This window comes from Toxotes jaculatrix, chromosome 9 (genome assembly GCF_017976425.1).
Source record: "Toxotes jaculatrix isolate fToxJac2 chromosome 9, fToxJac2.pri, whole genome shotgun sequence".
In the NCBI taxonomy this organism is placed as follows: Eukaryota; Metazoa; Chordata; class Actinopteri; family Toxotidae; genus Toxotes; species Toxotes jaculatrix.
The window spans coordinates 21,711,794-21,725,615 of record NC_054402.1 but is presented as its reverse complement, the minus strand read 5'-3'; the positions used below and the strand labels follow the sequence as shown (position 1 = coordinate 21,725,615).

The following is a 13,822-nucleotide window of genomic DNA, read 5'->3' as shown; positions in this document are numbered from 1 at the left end:
TAGTCTTCTGACAATATAAGATGCATAGTTAAAAAAAAAACAACCATAAGTGAATAACATACGTTTTACATTAATGAAAAAATAGTTCTGGAGAAATGTTTTATTTCTAATGAAAAAAAATCTGATGGTTTTTACTAATTTACTTTTTTCCCGAGACGCTGTAAGATGAGCTATGATGTACATTAAAAAAATATGTACGTTAAACATTATGCCTGTCGTCGCTCCCCAAATGTACCATGGTCTGGCCACGGGGCGAGCGCGCCCTCCTACGATCATCTGCCATCCTTGCACAGCGCAGTCACCATTGTTGCCATGACATCAGCCGGCCAGAGGAGGCGGTAGACGCTGTTGCAGTGACCACTGCTCTGCTGCTGGCATTACCAGTCCGACTCAGAGAAAAAACTAGGAAACAGGGGCCGCACAATTAACTATAGTACAAACAAGGGGAGGCGACGAACAAGGAAAACAAAGCAGTTTTTGTTCCAAGGAGTCCCTGAATTGCCTTCTGCTGTCTTGACAAATCGGGGGAAACTAGCGAAAACGCCATTTACAAGGTATTATGTTGTGTGTATATGTAATGTTATGAGTAAAGATGTGCAAGCGTTTTAGCGTGGGGCTTCTTTAGCTAAAAAGGTTGCCTTTAAGTTAGCCAGTTAGCTACATGTGTTAACGTTAGCTTGGAGGGCAGCTCTCAGCGAGCTCAGAAACGTTTTAGCTGAACCTAGCCTGCTGTTGATGATCTGCTAAAGTCAGGCATGGGCTTCACAGCACTAGCGCGAAGAGTCCCTGCCAGGCCTGGCTAACGTTGTGCTAAGTTAGCTAGCTAAGGCTACCGATGTTACGCTACAAAGCCGACTATCATAAATGTACTTCATTATTTTTAGCTATTTTAAAAGAGGCTAAAGCAGCTAGATAAGGTTTCTAAGCATTAGGCCTGCCGAGGCCTTCTGTGTGTCGACAGTATACAGACACTTTCACAGGCAGCAGCAGCACTGTTGTTAGGTGCACAGTGATTGAAATATTATAGGCCACGTTAGTCTACAAACAGATAAAGTAAGCTCTCAGATAAAGAGGGCAGGCGGGTGGATCACGCATATTACTGTGGCTCTGCGTTAAAGTTATCGTGCATTTGCTAAACACAGAATTACTCAGTGAGCAAGTATCCATTTTGTTAGCATTGCGTAAAGTTGGCAGCCTTACACCATCACAAACCAGGCATGGATAACACAGATGGGCGGTGCTCACTGTCAGGTTCGTGTTGACCAGCGTGCAAAGCGGTAGGTTTGCAACTTTGAGTTTAGGTTTTTAGGTTATGTGAGTTTTTATATTAGATAATAAGTGTAGCAGCAATAGCTTAGTGACACATGCATATAAGTTAGCCAAATGACTGCACTAGCATTAGCTAGCTGCTCGCAGTGGTCGTTAGCTTGGTACCAGATGATAGCAGAGCATGCTGCTGTGTGGACTGAAGGGTGGGAGTGACGTTGACGTTTGAGCTGTCCTCTGTCACTGTTTTTGTTGGTTTTCTGGTGGGCAACTACATTCGGTCTGGTGTAAACATGGATATGTAAAGTCTGATCTGCCTATCATGACGGTAATTTAGTTTTTCCTTTAAGGCAGTCGGCAGAGGTTTAGACTTTGTTTCCGTCTTCAGGGCCATGTTAGGTCAGTTTGTGGAAAGTCGGGCCCACAGCACCTCTGACTTTGGTGGCTTGACATTACTCCAGCACACAATACCTGATTAGTAAAGCGGTCATTGTGGGTTAAGGGTGACCAGCTGATTTTGAACCTACCATATGTGTTGCCTCCCTATTTGCGTCACTGATACTGAAGCGGGTCAGGAACAGAAGAGGTTCTGCTGCCTGCTGGCTACATTAACGAGCATTAGCCTGGGCGAAAGACGGATTTGGCCACCTGGCGAAGTTGAGGTGTGTCTAGATTAATAAAGATGTAAGCTAGCACAACTCAAGTGCTTGACTCACCACCAGGTTTAATATTTCAGCCCAGTCACTCGTGATACATCATATATGAATGGTGAGCTGCACCTCCCACTGCTGCTGCTTGGTTTATATTCCTGGCTTCAGCGTTGCTTTCTAAATGTGGACTCCTTGCCAAGACCTAAGAGGAAGAGTGTGACTGCTGGAGGGTTTGTGTCTAGAGCTTAGAGGATCTCTGCAGAACAACAGGTTGGTTTCATACTGTTAGACCAGTACTTCTTAGTGTTTGGTGTGTACCACTAAATGACTAGTGTTGATGTTTTGTGGCAAACCAGTTGTATCGTACTGGAAACGAATGTCTCACAGTGCAGCATGCTTAATGCACTTTTTTTTTTAGTTAAAAAAGATCAGGAGACAGGGATTAAGGTTTTTTTTCCGGTTTTAGTTGATATGTTTTTCTGTCTTGGGCTCCTAGAATAGGTAATGTAACCATCCCACATGACCCACTCTTGTTAGCACAGAATCTCATTTAGACTGACATGCTGCTGCTATTTACACTCTGTGATAGCCCAGGCTCTCTTAGCTTGTTTCTTATCCGTTCAGAAAACTTGGCTTTTGCCCCACAGGTGGTTGGGTGGGTCAGTGAATTGAGTAGATAAGGGTCCTTGTTAAATAACCCAGTTAAATGAAAGCAGCACTGTGATATGGTTGTCACATCTGTCAGTTGTATATCTCATCCCATGGCTATGGTCTTTGTAACATGGTTCATTTTTATCCTCAGAGGTTTTTGTATAGAGACTCTAAAGTAAAGTACTGTATGCTTGGTATTGTGTTCACTCATAAATGTTAGTCGCTGTACCGGGAGTAGGTCATACAAAGGTCTGTCATGGTGTAAGTAGGCCTGTGTCATAGCAAACATTGCTTAATCAGAAGGTCCACAATATTGTACTACTGCTCAATGTAACATTTGATGTCAGGTCTACATGTGACAGTCATGAAAATATGTAGTTTTCTTCTGGTGCATTTGTAGATTAAATATTTGACTGGTATGGAACTTTCTTAGCATTACATGCAGTGGGTTCTTCAATAAATGCCATAAGTATTTTGCTTCAGATGGCCACATCAGACCAACAACTACACTAGATCTGAAAGATGGGCTCAGGTTGTGGAAACTAGACTTGGCCCACTAACAGTATCTTTATTGGCGATAAGCTTGGAGCAGCTCTACCTGCTTCTCTCTTAGTCTGAGGTTGTTTTTGATTCTCTACACTAGGGCTAGAAATCACACTGTAACTCACAATACTGTCACGATAATTTGTCCACAATAACAGTAGTAACACATCCCAGGTGATTATTTTACAGATCTTGTAGAGGAAGGCATACATCTATGATATAAACCAATATCGGCACAACTGTTATATGCTATATAACAGGAAAATACACTTCTTAAATGGCGCTATGAATATTTTTGCATTTTGTACAAATGAGTTAAACCTGCGTTGCTTCCACTGGCTTAATGCAAGTGTACATTTCAAAGAGTTTTATTAACACATTGGATGATTTTAACATGCACTGACACATCAGCTTGAATACTGTCCTGTTATTTTAATTTCACAATTTTTCAAATTTTAATTTGACAAATAGGAGAGTGGTAGTTTAAGTGAGAGTTCAGTGAGAAAAGAATGATGTTTTATTCAATAATTTTGGTTAATTTACATTGTCTAATACATATAATAATGTCAAGATTGTTTTGTTTTCATATTGTGTATTAAATAATGTTCCATTCTGACCTGATGTAAAACCCAGCCATATGTTGGTATATACGTGTGATTTTTTTTTGTTGAATCTCCACACGTAGTTGTCCTGTATTTACTGTTTTCATTCTTAAGATCTGTTTTGTCAGCTTTTGTCCAGACTTGCATGATATGATTGTTTTATCTGCATGAGTATAACTTTGATCATTTGTGAGTCACAGCAGGCTGTATATTTGTAATCACCTTCTTTATCTTCTACACCACCCACTTCTGTACTTCTGTACTTCTGTACAACAACTGGCTTGAGCAGAGTATCATATATATATATATATATATATATATATATATATATATATATATATATATATATATATATATATATATATATATATATACACACACACACACACACACACACACACACACACATATATACATATATATATGTTGTCTGGAAAGACAGCATACGGTGCAACACCATAGGTCCCGCCATCTTTACAGGTCTCTTATCCAGTCTTACATTTCATTCCTCAGGTGGACAGTCCGCTGCCTGGTTGCTCGTGGTAACTTTCCGCCATGCCTTTCCCCTTTGGCAAGTCCCACAAGTCGCCAGCGGACATCGTCAAGAACCTTAAGGACAGCATGACGGTGCTTGAGAAGCATGACATCTCTGACAAAAAGGCAGAGAAGGTACGGTGAATCTCACAAACGTTCAGTTCTTCGCTTTGACTTGTGGGATTCCTTTAAAAATGTCAGTTGGAACCAAAAAAAATTTTTTTTGAGGGAGCTTTTTACAGCTTGAAGTAGCGTGATGTCTGCATAATAGCGTGTATTTGCCTTTGTGTACTTATATATGCATATATTCAGGCCACAGAGGAGGTGTCAAAGAGCCTGGTGGCGATGAAGGAGATCCTATATGGGACTAATGAGAAAGAGCCCCAGACAGAAGCTGTGGCCCAGCTAGCCCAGGAGCTCTACAACAGTGGCTTACTTAGCACCCTGATAGCAGACCTTCAACTCATTGACTTTGAGGTAAGACTTAATGTGTCCTGTGCAGGAGTAGAAAAAAAGTAAAGAAAAATATTGAATGAACGAGAGGGAAGATTGGAAAATAGAGTTTTAAATTTTTAAAATTCAGGGTGTGCAGTGAAGTGGTCATAGTTTATCTAAGATGCATGCACACTAAAAATGTGTCTTGTGACAGGAAGCGATGCATATAGTTTGAAACTGTACGCTCAGGTAGTGAGAACAGTTGAGTGTACGTGACAGACATGTGGGTAAACTCAAGTCTCCCTGCAATATGTCAGACTGGTGCCGTGTGGTAACTGCTGCTGCAGGCTTCCCTGACTCACCCTATCACAGCATGACTCACTGTGTTGTGTGATCTCTCTCTTCCTCTTTTATGCTCTCTCATCCTCCCTCCTACTTTAAAAGAAAAAGCTGGTGAAGAATTGCAAATCACAAGAGTACAACAGAAAAACATGGCAGTGTCTCAAGATATTTCAAAAATTTCTGCACTCATTTGGTATAAGCTGAATTTTTGTCAGGATGTCAGTATATATATTTTTCTGTTTTTGTTCATATCCTGTCTTTATAGAACATCTCGTATTTTTCTTCTTCCTTCGCTAAAATACCTGTAATGAAAAGCTCAGTTTCATTGCAGCAGCAAAGAATTAAAAATCCACCAATTTCTTAGAGACGTTTATCAGCTAGTTTCACATTTGTCACATTTCAGAGAACACCACACTTTTTGTGTGTTGTATTCTGTATCCTGTACATAAACTTTAGCTTTATCAAGGCTTTATTAATTCTTTATCTGTCACTACCAGGGTAAAAAAGATGTGGCTCAAATCTTTAACAACATCCTGAGGCGTCAGATTGGCACTCGGACGCCCACAGTGGAGTACCTCTGCACCCAGCAGAATATCCTCTTTATGTTGCTTAAAGGGTAAGGAAAAACACACACACACACACACGCACGCACACACACACACACACACACACATTCTTGTTTTATTATAGTTGTGAGGACATGTGTTGACATAATACTTTCCCTAGCGCCTTACTCTAACCTTAACCATCACAACTAAATGCCTAACCCTAACCTAATTCGTAACCCTCAAACAGCCCTTAAAAGCTGTGAGGAACATCTAAAATGTCCGCCCAGTGATGGCTTCGCACCAGATTTCGTCCACACAACCACAGAAAGACATGTGCGCGCACACACATGCGCAGTAATCTTGTTCCCTTTGATCATTTAAATTCTTGCATGTTAACACATTAGTGAGAAGTCCGAGCAACTTCCTAAGTAACTTCCTAACATAACAGGAAATGAGAGCACGTTATCAAATGGTCTGACTGTGCCTAAAGAAGAAGAATGAAAATAGGCTCAAGTGTTTATATCATTTTATTGCTGTCCTTGTCCAGCTTCTTGTGATATGAAGTTTCAACTACTGTTGATCATTTTTTCTTCTTTCCTCATGAATGCAAACAACTGGTAAAGATAATCGTGTTTGGATTTCTATCAGTATCGTGCTCAGGAATGTGCAAAGACAATGCTCTACCTTGGATTTCACACTTCAAGTTAGATTTATATTTGAATATTTGTTATAAATTTCCAGTCAACTTTTTCAGAAAACTGTGTGTTTATATGTATGTATTTTGTGTCAGATATTTTTTTAAAAGTGATTTGGGTTTATTACCTTTGCTTGACACATATTTGGCAGATGTTGTCAATAAGTGACACCTGCAGCAGACAAGCCTTCCATTGTCTCTTCTGTTGAGTCCCTTTTAAGATTAACTTGTTGTTCAGCTCTTTGATGCAACAAACACAAAGAAATGTACTTTGGTGCTTGGGCTGAATTTCCTTATAAAAGTTATAAAAGTCAGACAAAAGAAAGCTTTTAGTTCAGCTATAGTCGTGTACACTAGGGTTATTGGTGGTGTACTGGTGGTTTTCTGAAAAACAAAATTGCGGGAGCCTCAGTCCATGTATTCCACATCTTTGACACTAGGGATGCTTGTGTGAAAACATGTTTTTACTGTATTCACAAACCAATTAATCAGTTATCTTGATTAATGACCTAATTAGCACTGGTCATGTGTGACATTTCATGATTATGACAGAGCATTTGGCTCCTCACCTGCCTCTTCTTCCAGTCTACCAGCCTTTGCTACCAACTGATCAATACACCTTTGTCGTATGTTGCTGTTTTGTCCAGGTATGAGTCTCCAGAGATTGCCCTAAACTGCGGCATCATGTTGAGGGAGTGCATCAGACATGAACCACTGGCCAAAATCACACTGTGGTCAGAGCAGTTCTATGACTTCTTCAGATACGTGGAAATGTCCACGTTCGACATTGCCTCAGATGCATTTGCCACTTTCAAAGTAAGTTGTCAGAGTTGTTCAGCTGTTGGAGCTAGGCTGATTTTGTTTGAGTAACGATCTGAGAGGGCTTACTCATCAGATGTCACAGCCAGTGACTCCTTTGCAAAAGAAGCCAAAACCATAATTTCAAAACTTCTGTCTTCAGCATCCGCGTTGTCTACTTCCTGTTTCTTCATTGTTGTTGTTGTTGTTGTTGATGGTGGTTTTACATTAAAACTAACTTGAAAGCTCAAATAGTAAATTTGATGATTTGTTACCGTAAGTATCAGCTGTTGCTACTGCAATTATAAAAACACATTGACACAAACAGACTTGGGCACTGTGTATTCAGAAAGGCAGAGTTATGAGTTAGAGACCTGAATGGACCACTTGAGGTGTCATGAATCTGCCTCGGGTTTTCAAAACAGAAAGTCATGGTGACTGCTGTGAAATCAAAAATCTCTGAAATCTTCAGCTTCAATTTAGTCTCTGATTAAATATAAGATTAGAAAGGTACCATGCAGTTGCAGAGTGCTGCTAAATCTCATATTCATTAATAGTTTCTGTTAAATCATATTAGCTTTTCAACCAGTGGTAGTAGTTTGCTGACTGTTTAGGCTTCTATCAAAGGGCTCAGTTTTAAACTGGAATTCAGAGGTGTAAATCTTGAGCTATTCAAACAAACTTTTACATCACTACTTAATGAATTGTAGTGGTCAGATCTTAATCCTGGCATTAAAGGCAGGATTTTGTTTAATACAAAGCAATTTTTATTCTGTCAAAAATAAAGGATTCATTTTTTCCAGATAAACCAGTCTTCTTATGTCTTTGAGAAGGATTATGTCCAGAAATATCACCACACTGTGACCCAAAACATTTTTTCGGTCTAATTTCAGGTTCAGGGGTTTTCCGTTTTTTGACAAAACGACAACACATTTCTGAGGATTATTTCTGCATGTGTTTGTTGTACCTGCATTGTCCAAATGGGCCCAAGCTAAGTCAAACCGCTAAATTTATTTCTAATAGTTTGCATTATCTATTTCCAGGACCTCCTCACAAGACACAAGCTACTGAGTGCAGAGTTTCTGGAGCAGCATTATGACAGAGTAAGTCCGCACTGAACTAAAAGCCAGTGTTAATCGCAGCAAATGAATGGAGCAGAGAATCATGCATCATTCAGTCTTGTTTCTCTGCTGCTTTTGTGCAATGTGCACCAGTTGTTTTAAGCTTTGGCCTTTTAATTCAACGTGTCTGAGTTTCTTCAAAACTTCAGAGGAACCAAACTGTTTTCTTTCAACCAGTTATATGTGAGGTAAAACTGGCAGTGTGAGTGTTTGGCATGCCTGCTGTCCTTTTCCTAGCATCTAACCAGCCATTTGGGATATCATTTGCAGACTGTGAACACAAAGTAGCTGTCAATCTGTGCGGGTGAAATCTCTCATTTTCCTGTCATTGTGTTTTGATACAAGACACAAATGCAGTTATGAAAACCGCTATGTGACACATTTAGATGGCACTCTCCCTCTCAGCCCCGACCACTTCTGTTTTGTCTGTCTTATCTCTCACACAAACTCTTTCTCTCTCTCTCTTTCTCTCTCTAGTTCTTTAGTGAATATGAGAAGTTACTTCACTCAGAAAACTACGTGACTAAAAGGCAGTCCCTCAAGGTAAGAACCCTGAGCCGTGCCAGTGAACAGGTCTCATGTAGTAAAGAGCTATTTAAAGATAAGGTCTTGTCAGAGTGTTGGGTTTCTCTAAGCCTTTCCCTCCCCATCACCTTGCCATGACTGCCATCTAGTGGTGGGACAAAAAATGTTTGACATGTCTTTTAAAACCTCTTTTCTAGTGTTTTCTTCACTTTGCTTTTTTTCCAACCACAAATGTAATTCATAATTTCACCTTAATGAGAATATTGAGCATTTTGTAGCTCTGAAACAATAAGTCATTACCAAAGATTAAAACCTGCCATTTTTCTCAAGTTGTTAATTATTTTTTAATATTGATTTCTGGTGCTATTTATAGTTTGTTAACACTTGTAACCTTTCTACTTAAAGGAGAAAAACAGACCTGTATTGTTAAATGTAATCCATTCAAACTGATTACACTTAACATTTATGTACAGCCTGTTAATTTGGTGAATCTGCAACTGTTTGCCAATTAAGGAAAATATTCAAGCTGATAATCATTACTGTTTCTCACTCTCAAATGACCTAGTTACTGGGGGAGTTGCTTCTGGACCGGCACAATTTCACCATAATGACAAAATACATCAGCAAGCCAGAGAATCTCAAACTAATGATGAATCTGCTACGGGACAAAAGCCGCAACATCCAGTTTGAGGCTTTCCATGTTTTCAAGGTAAAAATCAAAGCGCAGTTTAAGTTGTGTCCATGAAGGGTCAATAAAGCTCTTAGAGGTTAAAAGAAAGACGCTTTTAGAGGTGCTGAGAGGCTCATAAACTTACCTTGGTGTAGTGCATTCAGCACTCTAACAGAAAAAATATGTGAAAACAGACAAAAACATATCAGGAAAACTGCCTCATGTCCGGTTTATGTTGGACAATGGCATTAATCAGCTTTAAACTCCCACTTTCTCCTCTTTGACCATTCATTCAACACTGACAATGATGAGCACCTCTTTGAAAAGGTAGAGTAATATTAACTTAAAACTCTAATGTGGTGTCACTAAAAGCAGCTGCAGCTGCCGTGAATCCACTCAGAACAGATGCTAAGCGGACATGTCCTTGCAGTTGTATCAGACGTGGTCAGCATTAAAACGTAGCGCACATTATCTGCTATTTTAATACATTTGTTGTCTTTTTCCATTACCAGGTGTTTGTGGCCAACCCCAACAAAACGCAGCCCATCCTGGACATCCTGCTGAAGAACCAGACCAAACTCATCGAGTTTCTCAGCAAGTTCCAGAACGACAGAACAGAGGACGAACAGTTCAATGATGAAAAGACTTACCTGGTCAAACAGATCAGGGACCTCAAGAGGCCTGCCCCGCAGGAGGCCTGAGGGCAGTGCAGAGGTGGGGGGAGGAGCCGCCAGGACATCTGCTTAACGCAACCGGCAGCAGCTGCTGTTCTGGTTTCTGAACAAAAATCGAGGAAACAAATGAAAAACGAAAACGAAATACCATATCAACTCACCAGGAAGTCGCCAGCTCCTCTGCTCCTCAGAGAACATTTGATTATTTTTTTCTTTTTCAGTCTTTTTCCTTCAAAAGAAATAAGAGAAAATAATAGATGCTGCTGCTTTCTTGCACATTGAGACATGTAAAGTATATTATAATGACACAACAGTTCATCAAACATAGTGACAGAAAATGTCCGTGCATTTAAAGTAAGGCAGACTTCCTGATAGACACCAAGGATCAAAAATAGACACAAGTTTACACGCATATATGTATTACATTAAAAAAAAGAAACATGCATACACACATACTGCAAGAATATCAGCTAAAACCTTGTGATGGAAATGGTACGAGCAAGTTGAACATTGGTGTGTTTGTTGCATGCCTTGAAATGTGACAGATCCAAGGCTGTACCCGGCGTCGGCTGTGTGATGGCCTGCCCAGTCTGGCTCCCATGTTCAGTGCCACAGACTTGGAAAACGCACGTGCATCACAGCAACCGCTACGGTTTGCATCTATGCCTTCATCCAGTAAAAAGCAACAGTGGTTCATTTTACCGATTTGTGGGGACAAGCTTTCAGATGCCATCACACAGAACCATTTACCTCCCGTGTGCTTTGTTACGACACAGCACTTGAAGCACATGGGGAAAGGAGGGAGGGATGCAAGGTATGGATTTTGCAAAAGCCTGAGAGTTGGGTCTCTTTATTGTTTTTTGGGACAGGGTGAACATGTACATATGCCTTTTTTTGCTTTGTAGATTTTTGTTTAACCTTGACATATGAATATATATTATATATATATTACCTTAAACATCACGTTTTTGGTTAATTGTAATCAAATTACTTTCTAAACCATAAAAGAAACAACAAACAAGTTAAGTGACATTGTTTTTGCATTTCATTTTACTGCTGAAATGGTTGCTGGTGGGTTTCTTATACATAACTTAAAGGGCCAGCTCACATTTAGCTAACCTATAGGATATTAACAATTTGTACAGCGGAGGAATGTCATGGTATTAGCTCTGGATCTGTTAATCCTCTTTTTATTCTCCATCTACGTTTTGAGTATCTCTCAGACTGCTGCAGGGGTGTGAGCAGTGCAGAAAGGGGAGGGAGGGGATGGGAGAGTATTAACTGAAAAATTAAATCCTTTGTGTTTGTGCACTTTGTGAGGTGCTGAGCGATCAACATCACCTAACTGGAGTCGAGGACTGGGGATTTACCCCCCCCCCTCAATTTCATGAACTTTCCCCCCCCTTATTCTCACCACTTAGCTGGTGGCCTGGGAGTGCTGTGTGGTCCCACAGTTAGTGTGCTTCAGGAGTGAGCTCATCAGGACATTGGCGACTCGGCACATCATTCTTACTTTCCCCCCTTCCCCTCACGTGTGAGCCGCTCTCCTCAGAGGGTTTATAATTCCAGTACAATTATGAGTGTAAAGCATTGTGGGTAGCAGAGTACATGTTGGATTGTCCTCATGGTGCTGAGCAACACCGACGAAACCACAGATTTGTTAATGACGCTGTCCATGTAATATTTATACATTCAAACCAAGCCAATAAAAAAACCATCTCGGTGCAGTCAGCAGCACTACTCAGATTACCCACAGTCCCTCCATGCACATTGAACATGCATGTTCCTCCACTGGCTGTGCATGATGCTGTACTAAAGGCATTGTACTGGAATTGTTTCTTCCCCCCCAAATATTTAACAACATTAAAATGTCAAATTGAACTCTTGGCTATATGGCTGTATGCTGACTTTGACTCCAGTTTCAGCATAGAGTGTGTGGGTGCTTTCAGAAGTGTCAAAGGCCTGGGCCCTACAATTTGAATAAAGAAAAAAAACATTTGGAATAAAATAAAGATGTAGTCATGTTCTTCCTGTGTGCATAAATCACACAAATGTTAAATGTCCGATAATATATGGGTTTGTACATCAGTTTGCCGTATAAAGGTGGGACTGGTAAAGGTCATGCTTTCAGAAATTTACACAGGTCACAGTAATTTAACCTTTGTCAAGTACTGCAAAATATATTTTAGTAAAAGTAAAACGACCCAGCATTTTCATGTTACAGCTTGTCAAGTTGTATGTTTTGACTGAATTATAATTATTATTATTTTAAATTATTTATTAGCAACAGCCATTTATCATACACTAATATTTCAATGACTTATTCCAGCATGGTTTGGTAAACAGTTAAGAAATTCAGCTTCTCTCTACAGTGATCCACTCAGCTGTTTTACTGATTGATGGATAAAGTGCGTTTTTGTTATCAAAATCCTTTAAAACCCTCTCCACCGTCTCCTCTGACATTTCTCAGGGATAGTTAAAGGCAGCCTTTACTTTTCTTATTTGCATATGTAGCTGAAGTCAAAGAGAAACTCGCAGTAGCTGAATTTTGGCCTCTTGGGGCCCGCGGAAACAAGCTGTGAACACAGAACTGATATGTTCCCCTTTTTTTTCTTTATAGGAAGCATCAGTCTTCAGTGTGGTGTACAGTGGCTTCTTAGAGCTTTTTAGCTGGAAACAGCTGCCTGCTGGGGTATCAAGCTCTGAGAGGGGAGATATCGATTACATGCCTTTAATTTCATCACACAGAAGAAGCTGTGTTTAAGTTTTGGTTAACAGGTATATTAGAAGAGGGAGATTAAGTTTGTTTTATCAGTTGGTAGGCTAATAACAGGTAATTGATTGGTGCATTGGGCGCAGGCAGAATTTCAGAGTGAACATCGTATTAAACTAAATGAGCGCTTTTTTTTTTTTGAATGGACTCAGTCCCCTTTTACAGAATGAACAGAATAACCATAAACAGACAGCAGCGGGCTGGTCCTTTAAGGTCTTGTTTTTAAAAAATAAATAAATAAATAAATAAACCACACTTCCGGTGGATAAAGACAAAAACAGACAGAGGAGCCGCTCAGCGGTGAGAAGAGGACGGCCCATCGACGAGGTGAGGGGGCTCACAGAGGTGTGCAGCTATCGTTAGCACAGACGAAGAGTGAAGGCAGCTGCAGACAGACAGACACATACATAGACGCACAGTGACACCGAGCCATGGTAAAGATCAGTTTCCAGTCTGTCGCGGGACAGAAAGTGGAAAAGGAGAACGATGGCGACAAGACCGAAATTCTCATTCCTCATCCGATGGTGAGTAACGCGTCGCTCCTCGTTATTCCTCTTATTAATAATGCCGGTCATTGTTGTCTCAGTGTGTTAGTTATGTAATGTGATGCCTGCTGTGTCCAGGCTCTCCTGCCTGGTCGGTCTGCAGGGCAGCCTGCACCTGCACAGCCATGAACAGCAGGGGATTGACAGCATATATCGCCATTTGGTTGGAAACAAAACATGTCACTGCTGTGATGGTTTCCACTGCGCCAGTGCGCCGATTGCAGGCTTGATGCAAGTTATCCCAATGTGCAAATGCATGCTCTTTGTTTAGGACTGCATTGACGATTACAATCAAAAAACAGTCTAACAAAAGAAAAGCTTTGTACTGGATTTGTGGCATGGCTGCTAACCGTTTTTTTTTTTGCCTTCAATGCAGATTTAGATGAACAATTCCCCAGCTCTCTCTCTCTCTCTCTCTCTCTCTCTCTCTCTCTCTCTCTCTATATATATA

The 13,822-nt window shown here is 40.4% G+C and overlaps 2 protein-coding genes across 3 annotated transcripts in view; both read left to right on the top strand.

Moving 5' to 3' along the window:
* The first annotated feature begins 356 nt into the window (after positions 1-356).
* cab39 (calcium binding protein 39) lies at positions 357-12,178 on the top strand. Its single transcript, XM_041046146.1, has 9 exons — positions 357-554; positions 4,226-4,381; positions 4,559-4,723; positions 5,521-5,639; positions 6,913-7,081; positions 8,107-8,166; positions 8,662-8,727; positions 9,275-9,418; positions 9,892-12,178. The coding sequence occupies exons 2-9, from the start codon at positions 4,268-4,270 to the stop codon at positions 10,078-10,080; spliced, it is 1,026 nt and encodes a 341-aa protein (XP_040902080.1). The 5' UTR covers positions 357-554; positions 4,226-4,267; the 3' UTR covers positions 10,081-12,178.
* itm2ca (integral membrane protein 2Ca) overlaps positions 4,086-13,822 on the top strand; it is a 14,610-nt gene continuing 4,873 nt past the window's right edge. Inside the window, exons 1-2 of one of the 2 annotated variants that reach the window (XM_041046148.1) lie at positions 4,086-4,119; positions 13,226-13,350. In XM_041046148.1, coding sequence (XP_040902082.1) covers positions 13,258-13,350 — 93 coding nt within the window. In that variant the 5' untranslated portion in view covers positions 4,086-4,119; positions 13,226-13,257. Of the gene's footprint in view, positions 4,120-13,117; positions 13,351-13,822 lie in introns of those variants that run through there. The other variant, XM_041046147.1, reaches the window with a different exon arrangement.